The sequence below is a fragment of the Alligator sinensis genome, unplaced genomic scaffold (assembly GCF_000455745.1).
Source record: "Alligator sinensis unplaced genomic scaffold, ASM45574v1 scaffold428_1, whole genome shotgun sequence".
NCBI lineage: Eukaryota > Metazoa > Chordata > Crocodylia > Alligatoridae > Alligator > Alligator sinensis.
Window position 1 is genome coordinate 3,287,402 of NW_005841919.1, and position 10,808 is coordinate 3,298,209.

The window sequence follows — 10,808 nt, forward strand, 5'->3', positions numbered from 1 at the left end:
AGAGGAGGAGCGGCCCGCGGCTTTTTTCGGGGCGCGCCGCATCCCCCCCATCCCTTCTCCTCCCGACCGGGCCCGGCCCAAGGTCACGCTGCGGGGCCGGGGCCGCGCGTTCGCTTTCTGGCCGGCATCTCCGCTGTTGCCGTTTAAAGCCATTGCGACTTCTGTTCCCGGTCCGCGAAAGCGGTGTCTGTCGCTGTTCTCTGTAGCCATCCTTCGTGTATTTCCACCCCCCCCCCTTCCCTGTACTAAATCGTCCAACATTTTCTAGTCTTTCCTCGTGTGTCATGTTTTTAGACCTCGGCACATTTTTTGATTGCTTTCCCCTGTGCTCTGCAATTTGTTTTTGAATTGCAGGGCCCGAAGTGGGGACGGTGCTTCACCGTACCTTCTGCTCCACCCAATGCTGGCAAGAGTCACTTGTGTAACCTATGCACACCACTTGCTAGTACAGGTTTCCTGCACCAACCACGGTTTTGAGCATCCACACTTCAGAGAAGGGTGGGGTACAGTTGGACAATACCCCCCATGGTCCCCTTAGCCTTGCTTCTGCCTCTCTCTCCCCTCTGTCTCCCCCACAGCCTTGCTGGTGCCCCACAGCCCCTGCTCCCACAGCCCTGCCAAATTTTGCCAACCATGGGAACTTTTGGGAAACTAACCCCTGTGGTTGGTGGAAGGAAACCTGCATATCCCTGTGGACTGCTTGTTTTTATTTCTTATAGATAAGGTGGGAATGTAACTAATTGATACCAGGTTATTTTGGGTTTAGGAACAAATGATGTGGCTATAAGAAAACACCTAAGCTGCATTCTGGGCTACTTACTCCTAATTGCCCCCTTTTTTCTACTGCTTTTCACTTTCCTGCAATCAATTTTTACCTGTCTGTTTTTGAATGCAAGTGTTATGATGAAACTAACAAATCTAAGTTAAGTAGACTTGGCGTTATTACTTAAAAGTTGAGGGTTGCCAGAATCTGGAATCAGCTTCCAAGGGAGGTGGTGCTCTCCCTACCTTGGGGGTCTTTAAGAGGAGACTGGACAAGCACCTGGCTGGGGTCGTCTGACCCCAGCGCTCTTTCCTGCCCAGGGCAGGGGGTCGGACTCTATGATCTATTGAGGTCCTTTCTGACCCCAGCAACTATGAAACTACAATAAATGAGTGAGTGAGTGGAGCATGAGCTCCTGGTCTGGATGTCCCCATTGTCATTTAACACGCTGGTACATAAAGGCTCTAACCAAGACCCTATAGGCTTAAATACAGTAATTTTTATGAGGTACAGCTCTCAAATGAAAGGTTCACAAGCTTAGTAAGGCACCTGGTTGGAAAGGAAATTGTACACACAAAAAACTACCTTAAAATCTTGTTGCTCTCAGTCCTGTGACTTATTCATTAGACCATGTTGCACCTCCAGTATCCAGATTGGAGAAGGGTCATTGTGGAAGGCTCTTGGGTAGGCAGATACAGTAGTTTCAACTTTTCAGTTTTATAGTTGTTAGGGGCTGGAAGGGACCTTACAGATAATTGGGTCCAGCCGCCCCCCCCCCCCCCCCCCCCCCTGTGCTTGACCAAAGATGTTTCAAAATACATTGTTTTGTGGCATCATAAATTATAGGTATTCAGTGACAGGTCAGGCTTTTGGAATTTCAGAGAACATCTTTGGCAAAACAAGAAATACCAAGATTGTTTTGAATTACTATGTTGTAGGAAGTTTTCTTAGCTTGAACTTAAGCATTTAGTTACATTTTCAGGTTTGCTTCTGATACGGAAGTGTGCTTCTTAAGTTGTCACTGGCCCTTTAAAGTGTCTGATACACCACAGGTTCTTGCACTAGCAACTCTGCTGCCTCCTAAGACTTTATCCTTTAATAAGTTCAGCTTGGACAAATCTTTTCTTGTACTTGCAGAAAGCTGTTCTGGGAACAGGTCAAACTTGTAGGATTGGGGCCAACTAGGAAGATCTTGGCTATTTGTTAAGTCAGTTGACCGAGGATGTCTGTTTTTACCTCCCCTTACCACTTTTTTGCCATTTCTTAGACTAGGATAGTTAATGGTATTAGGCCTATCAGACTTCTCCACAGTTATAGCTGCAGTCCTTTGGGTTTTAGGAAAGAAGACCAGAACAACGGCTGTTGTTTGGGCATTTGGCTCATCCCCGTGCTGAAAACACAGCTGTTCTTATTGGTTTCATAAGCCTTACTGTTTGATAGTTGTTGCTGTCATTGTTGCACAGAGTAAAATAAGAGCAAAAGATATAAGGAAAGGATAGAAGAGTAAAAAAGGAAAGTGTGACAGTAAAAAATAAACTTGGGGAGCTGAATGGATCAGAATAAATTAAAAAAACCCAACACTTCAGCCCTCTTAGTTGCAAAGATACTGTCATGCATGTGAGCAGACTGACCTTGCATAGCTCATGCATGTGCTGCTATTCAAAACGTTGCGAACAGAGTAGAACTAACAGCTCTGTTTAGAAATGAGATGCCTGGAAGTTATTTAAGGAGATGGAGGGGAATATAACCAAAAATGAGAGTATCAGAAATATTAACATCTACTTTAGTCTGCTTTACCTGCTGTCTCCTAGCAGCAGCTTAGAGAATGAGGAAGGTATGGAGTTGAAGGCATACTTCTGCCTCCAAGCACCTAAGAGGCTCTGAAGATAAAGAGCTGACTTGGATATAGAAGGGTTGGAGTATTGAAGTTTTGATGGACTAAGACAGTGGTTCTCAACCTTTTTCTGCCATGACCCATTTGTTAACTTCGATGGCCAGTCTTGACCCAGTCTCTCTCACTCCTGACCCACTGCCCCCAGGTCCCAGCCCTCCACTGTGTGGGGCAGGGGTTGGGTGTGTGGGGGGCATGGTGGGCCCCCAGTCAGCCCCTTGCAGGCTGGAACTCTGACAGCTTGCATGGGAAAAGTCAGTTTCCCATGTTTTTCTACTTTAAAAGGAGAAAATTAAAAGGCACAGATCCATTTTAAAAATTTGTTGCTTTATTTTTAAAGTTTGTTCATGACCCTTTCATATAATCTTGTGACCCACTTTTCGTTATGACCCATGGCTTGAGAAACACTGGTGTAAGGAAAATGCAAGAAGCAAGGGATTTTTTGGTGATATCATTTATTGGATCAGCTTCATAGTTGGTAGAGTTGTGCCCTTCCTCAGGTCACCCGTAGAAACAGCTCTCCCAACTATGCATCTGATGGAATAAAAGATATCACCACAGCTTCCCCACCCCCACTCCCCGAGTCTGATAGGCAAATAAGATCCTGAAGCAATGTATAAAGGCAATTACTTGGTAGACCTTGGAGTTAAGTAAGATTTAGAGACCTTTGACTGGTGCTCTGTCCCTGAATCTTACTGGGGAATTCTACCTATATTTTCATATGTAGCACCTATGTCTGGCTAACAAGGGTTAAGCACTGTGCCTCCTGTCCACTGCTGGGAGGTTCCTAGTTGCAGGTGATGAGTGGGGCTGGTTAAGTCAAGTCTGTTCTCAGTCACATGGGGGCATTTTGCCTGTCTGCTTATTCCTGTTTTTATGTCAGGAGTGGAGAGAGAGGGGAAGAAAAGAGACCTTATACAGGCAACAAATGACGTATGGAAATAGGGAAAACTTTCAAGTCTTCTCCCTTTGTCCAGTTGTCTGAATCCCATTTCTTAATTTATATGCGAGTAAAGTAGCCTAAATATTAAGATTTTTTTAGTACAGTTTGCATTGTCATCTAGATGTTCAATGCACTATGAAATTTTCCATTTTACAGACATCATGGGAGTCATGGCATTGCAATTTAAATAACTAAATATTCTTGTTTATTTATAGAATTTTGTATAATTAATTCTAATTTAAATTTACTTAGCTAATATGGGTGCACTGATAAAGATTTTTTTGGTGGATACTGATAGCTGATGCCTTAGTTAACCATATCAGCTGATGTCTATCCAGTAACCAATATTTAGTAATAATGCAAGGCATTTTAAACTACTGACATAAATGACATTTTAAACTACTGACAAATAAATATTTTGTTTGTTTGTTTTGCATTTACAATATACACACAGTCATGTATGCACATGGGTGCAGCTCCTGCCTGCTCTGGCTGATGAGGAAGGCAATGACTGTCTTATTCCCATGCATATTGTCCACTCTCCCATGGCTCCTACCCTCAGACACCCCCCCCATGCAGCTTTTCTTGTCATCCCAGGTGGGCAGGGTGGACCCTCACACGGAAAGCGGCATTGAGCGTGTTTGAAGCCACAGAGCACACCACTGGTTCAGCACTGGCAGGCCCCATGCAGCTGAGCTCCCACAGGTGCAGGGGAGAAGTCACTTTTGCAAAGGTGCCTGGTAGAATGGAATGTCCCTTACATGGCACCTTACCCCACCTCTGCATAACCCAATGTCTCCATGGCAGCCCCAGTGCTCAGGCTGCAAGTGCGGCATTGCTAGTGACAGGAGCCAGTAATGATCCTTTTGTTGCTGAGTGTTGTGCCCTGTGACTGCTCCCCAGCACCCCCTCCTCCTCCCACTGCTTGCTGGGACCTGTAGTCTGTCATGGGCTCGGTCCAGCAGTGGGGTGCAGGAACCGGACTACACTTACCAGGGTGCTTCGGGCATGTGACAATATTTATCAGCTACCATGACCAAAGAAAAGCCAGCAGCCGATAATGTCATTTCTCCTTTTATCAGTGTTGATCTGATAGTCAACCGACATATCGGTGCACCCACCCCTATTGGCTAATTGTTTCAGTTATAATTAAGGATCCACATTTTCCGTTCACCACAGAAAAACACAGTAAAACCTGGTTTTTCTCATTTTAAAGAGAAAAACATGGGAAACAGAAGGTTTCTCTTGCAGGCTGCTAAAGTTCTAGCCTGCAAGGGGCTGGGGGGAGTAGGCAGGGGGTGCCACGTGCACATGTGTGTGCACACACCCATACACATGGCAGCCAGGCAGTGTGGAGAGTTGCTCTGCAGCTCCCCACAGGTAAGTCTAGGGGTTGGGGGAATTGATGCCTCCATAGTGAAGGAGGGAGGGAGGGAGTTGGGCAGGGCTGGGGCTGCTGCCCAGCTGCGATGGTGCATGGGGCTTGAGGCCTGGAATGTGTGGCCACAGGGCTCTGGTGGGGAGCAAGTGGGAGCCGCAGGCTCATCCAGGAGGTGGCAGGGGGGCTGGCTTCCTGCTGCTGCACACACTCCTGGGGTGACATAGGAGACAAGTGCCCCCCAGATTTGTGCCTTGGGTGGGGGTGTATGTGGGCGGTCTGCTGCAGGATCGGGCTCCCTGCTTTGTTGCTCTTCCCTTGGGGCCTCCACAGCCCAGGGGGCAGGAGCCAGCAGGGCAGAGCGGGGCAGGGAGGCTCAGTGCTGCTGCCAGGACCCCTGTGCCACCATGGTGAAGCATCCACCCAGCATCGTGGCCTTGCGTCCCCTGCTGCTGCTGGACAGGCAGGGAGCACCTCACCATGGCAGTGTAGGGCTCCTGACATCAAGCCTCCTCATGCCGCTTTGTTCTGAGGTGCCGAGTCCCGCCTGCTGAGCTGTGGAGGCGCTGGGGAAAGGGAAGCAGTGTGGGGAACCCCAGGCTCACAGCGGGCAGTCTGCATCCACACCCACAGGCAGCATGACTGGAGTGGAGCCTGTTGGGGAGGGGGAGCTGGGCTCTGTGCTCTGCCACAGCAGCTGCTGCTTCCTATGGGTGGCAGCCAGGGCATGGGTGCTGCTGTTGGGGGCAGGGGCCTGCAGACCCAATTCCCTGGCCCCATAGCCCTAGGTGCTGGGTATCTCCTCTAGTGGGGCTGTGGAGGGGCCTGGGACTGCGGGCCCTGAATGAAGGGCACCAGCAGGGCGGAGGGATTGTGGGCCCTGAATAAGAGGCACCAGCAGGACTAGGTGGCTGTGGTTTGGGAGTAAGGGGCAATGGCATAGGGACAAGGAACCAGCATACCAGGGCTGCTCAGCGCCACAAGGAAGTGGAGGGGACACATGCAGCTGAACCCATGTCCTAGTGAGCGAAGGGCACAGGGGAGCTTTGATTTTTCCATGATAAAAAAAAACTCAAAATCAAATGCCAAAATGTATAGGTATTTAGAATTTATTTTATTATAGTGATTGTGAGGCACTGGTAGGTTTCCACATTGCTTAACAATTGTAAATATACCAATAAAACATTGCATTTAGCTGATATCTATCTAGATGTATATAGTAGTGTTTCATTTTAATTATGGAAAAACATGGATTTAGGGTTTTCAAATCAAAGAATTTGCATTTCCCACCTTCCAAATAATTTTCAATTTTTAAACAGAAGCCAGGATCCCTGGTTATAATCAAATTATGAAATTGGTCAGTATGATTTTTACATTCTCATATTCTACTATTCTTTTAGGCATGGTGTAAAAAGCGTGTTTATCAACTGTGAAAATACATTTTTCAAATACAGAGACATACATTTACCTCATGTTCATTTAGAAAGAAGGATATTACATTTCTCTAAATGGCAGTTTATGGCTCTACTTTTCTGTTCAGGCTGACTACAGCCTACCATAAAAAGAAGCTTCTTGTAGAACACGGTAGAGGCTTGGGCAAAATTTTATGTACCTCCAACTTACTAGTCTGACTACTGAAATATTTGCAATAAAGTGGAAAAAATTGGTAAGCTTTTCTCTGTGGTTTAGGAAGTTAATTTGTTTTTATAGCTCATGGATTTTTTAAACTGTTTGCAGGTCATCTTCAGTAAATTATCTGGAATTGCTTGATTGGTTGTTAGATTCCTTTCTGAATTGTAAAATTGTACTCTGAATTGCTCAAAGCAATAAACAAGCTAAAATTGTTATCTTTTATCCAAGGCAATAAAATAACACAGTAAAACATTACTGCACTGCAATAAAACCATAGTATAGGAACTAGGTTTTGAAAATTACTGTGTATATTTTATGCTGACTTCTGCTTGCAGCGTATCCCAGCATAGTCTGTATGTAAAATACTCGTATGCAATTTAAAAAAAGAAATTACGTTAAAGTAGAATTAGGGTAGTCATCAGTTCATAACATGTTAATGAAGCAGTTCTTCGTTTTTGGAAGCCTGTGTCAATCTTCTCTAGTTTTCAGAGTGAACTAATTTAATTTCACCCTGGTTTTCAGTGGAAACTGATTTGTATCATAAAATATTTAATTTATTGTTGGTGACTTGCATTTGCTTCTGGTCTTTGTTCATAATGCTAGATGTTTGTCTCTCTTTCCTGTTTTTCCTTGGTATTTTGTTTCATAGAACTCAGTTCAGTTGCTTCACTCTTACATAAATGATTACATGTGATAAACAAAGGACTAGAGACCGCTCATCTAGTTAATTATACAAATTAGTTTATTACAAAGCAGTGCAGTGACTAACAGGAAAGTCCCAAAGTTTGTCCTCATAACCTTTTCCCCCTGGAATGTCACTTGGTGATATGAAGCCTTCTTTCAAATAAGTGTAGGTGAGGCCTGCTAGCATGATCAGGGGCCTGGAAGGGCACTTTTACACGTGCTCTGAGGGTGGGGGGGCATTGCTTTAATTCAAGCAGCTCTGAGAGCCGCTCTAATTAAAACACCACCGCATCTCCTGTTTCAATGTCTCTGTGCTTAAAAATGGTGGCAGGGGTGCTTGAACTAACACTCATTCGACAAGCTTTAGTTCAAGTGCCCCACTGCCATTTTAAGTGTGGGGATACCGGTACACAAGACACAGGCGGCTGCTGGAGCATGGGAATTGCCACACTTCAGCAGACTCGATTAATTGAGCCTGCTCCGATGCACTGGAATTCTAGTGTGCCAGAGTAGCCTCAGCACTCGTGTATCGGTGTGGTGGGGGGAACCAAAAGCTTGGTTGGCTTGGTCTAATGAAACAAAGATGGAAAGATGCAATTGCTGCATGCAGAAGCCTCAGGAAATAAACACATATAAAGAGCAGAATTTCTTAAACTATAGTTTAATGTTGTCATGGGAATACATTTGGCTTAGAAATTTAGAAAATATTTGCAAATTGCAGTAAGGTTCCAGAATAGCCTTTCAGTTGGAGTTACGTAGATATAAAAATAAAACAAAACAGCCCACCCCACCTCCAAACAAAACCAAAGAACCCAACCCTCTGCTAACTGCCAAGATGGATCTTGCTTGGTTTATGAAAGCGATTATATGATGTTGCCCACAACAGCAGGGGACCTGGACTAAATGACCCTTGAAGGCCTCTTCCAATCCTTTGTTCCATGAGTCAGTAATTCAAATCGGTTTACAAAAGTGATATCGTTTGGACACAATGAAAATGATCATCTCGGACATCCTCCTGTATTTATCCAGGTTTTAAAAAATCCCTCTGGCAGAGTAGCTTTGTTTTGGCTAGTTAGTATGTGTTCGTGAAGAAAAAGGATGAAAATTCAATATATCATAATAGCAGAATATGCAGTAATAGGCATCATTCTGCAGAAATTACACACACTACTATTAATATTTGTACTGAATTTCTTTTTTCATATTCCTATGTCTAGGAGTGAGCAGGACCCTTTTTGTAATTTAATAATCTTTGTTAGTATGTAGAATCAGTCAGAGGGAAAGAATATTTGCCTTGGCTATTGTTTAATTGGAACGTGTTGGAAAGCTTGCTTTTAAAACACACTTCTATATGAGGACACTTCCTCTTATCTTATTCTGAAGTTTTAAACTAACTTTGAACTTGTTTCAGCAGTGGCCAGTAACCTGCCAGCCTCTTAAACGTAACTTTTACTTCACTATCTATGGAAAGAAGACGTCATCCTCTAAGGTTTCTGAATCGGTAAGTTTGTGTTTGTCTTGCTGTTTGATTTATAAAGCCAATGCTTATGGAATTTGGAAAGAGAGACTAGAGTTGATTGGGTCTTTTTTTGGTGGCAGAGGACAGGGGACCATTCAGTAGTGACACTGAACTGCTAAAATGGGTCAAGTGTTAGTGAAGATTACTGCAGATAGTGTCCTATTGAAATGATTTGGACAAACTGCTAAGTTTATGATAGGTATTATTTATGCAGTTTGAAAAGCATGCACGGTTTCTTCCAGTAGACAAAAAAACATGGTGCATCAAGATAATCTGGTAGCTATTTTGAGATACTGCCATTTGATTCGTGATCTTAACAGAGTAATCTTTTTTTTCCTCAGATTTCTACTCAGTACCCAGTAGTGGACCATAAATTTGATGCAGTTGTTGTGGGAGCCGGGGGAGCAGGTTTGCGGGCTGCTTTTGGTTTGTCAGAAGCTGGATTTAATACAGCATGTGTTACAAAGCTGTTCCCTACCAGATCCCACACTGTTGCTGCACAGGTAAGAAATTGATTCCACTCAAAGCAGTGTTTAAATACTGACTTTTCATAACTTGAGTTTCATTGGGTGTGAGCATCGTACAGACAGTCCTCAGACTTGCAACGTAATTGGTTCCTGAAAACTGCATCTCAAGTCAAAACATCATAAGTCAGAACCAATTTTCCCATAGGAACAGTGTTATAAAAGGGGGGTTGGTTCCTTTACGATACAGGTGTGTGCAGCTGGTAAGTCAGTTGTGGTGGGAGGGGAGAGGGGAGGGAAGGGGTGTGGTGGGGCAGATCAACACCACCCACGGTGAGGGAGGGACTGGGGCTGGGGCTCAGACCGGGGCTGCGGCAAAGCTGCCTAGTTGGGGCCGGGTGGATGCAGGACTAAGCTGTGGCTCGTTGTGGGGGGGCGCAGGGAGGGAGGGGGTGGTGGCTCCCACTGCTGCATGCTGCTTGTTTAGCAGCTTGTCAGGCAGTTCCTGCCACTGCTTATCTGGGAGAGGGGGGTACATGTGCCCCCGAATCTGCACAGGACAGGGTGGGCGGGGCAGGGGCTCCACCTGGCTGGGAGTGGGGTCTATGCCAGGGGTGGGCAAAATGCGGGCCACATGCAGCCCGCCAGGCCATTCTATCTAGCCTGCAGGGCCCCTAAAAAATTTAGAAAATTAATATTTATCTGCCCCTGGCTGCCTGTCATGTGGCCCTTGATGGCTTGCCAAAACTCAGTAAGCAGCCCTCCGCCTGAAATAATTGCCCACCCTGGCTATGCCCTCCTGCTCTTCGCACAGCTGGGGTGGGTACAGGACGGAGCTGCTACAGCTGTGCGCAGCAGCGGGAGCTGCCCTGCTCTCCCTGTGCCGCCCAGATGACCCGTGGCTTTGCCCCGTGCCGACCGCTTCACCCACCCCAGCTGGACGAGCGGTGGGAGGGCATGGGGGAGAGGGGGCATGTGCCCCTGTTTTGGGGCGGGTGGTGAAGAGGGGCCTGTAGGGGGGCTGCAGCCACCTGAAAATTTGCTGTAGCCCCCGCCTGGAGCACTACACTACAAATTGGAACAAGGTAGGAAGGTGTGTATATTTAACTGTGATATGATGGCTTTATCTATTCATGTCACTGCATTCTGTGGTTTCACAGCTGCTTAAGTGCATGAAAGTAATTTACTTCAGATGTACAGAATAAGTGAGTCCAAAGGAATGAGATGTGAGCGATCATGAAAGTCATAAGGAAAATCCTATGACTAGTGATCTACCAAAATCATGATTGTGCCATTTTCATGGAAACGGTAATTTTGGGTGGGCTTCATGAAAAAGCACAGGCTCCCCTAAAAATAGTGGAGTGCACACTTTTGGCGGGCTCATTGCAAAAAAACCCCAACCCCCCACTTCCAAAAAACCCCAAACAAACAACAAATAAACCACCGAACCAAAAACAAATGAACTTACTGGCAAGGAGAAAAGCATGTGAGAAGCCTTGCAGTCTTGCAGCATGGGATGGAAGGAGGAGGGAAA

The 10,808-nt window shown here is 45.7% G+C and overlaps 1 protein-coding gene across 1 annotated transcript in view; it reads left to right on the top strand.

The window, feature by feature from the left end:
* Positions 1-8,672: 8,672 nt before the first annotated feature.
* Positions 8,673-10,808, top strand: part of SDHA (succinate dehydrogenase complex flavoprotein subunit A) — a gene marked incomplete at its 5' end in the record, with an annotated part of 20,362 nt that continues 18,226 nt past the window's right edge. The window contains 2 exon segments of the mRNA XM_025198304.1: positions 8,673-8,792; positions 9,152-9,313. Of these exon segments, the coding sequence (XP_025054089.1) occupies positions 8,673-8,792; positions 9,152-9,313 (282 nt within the window).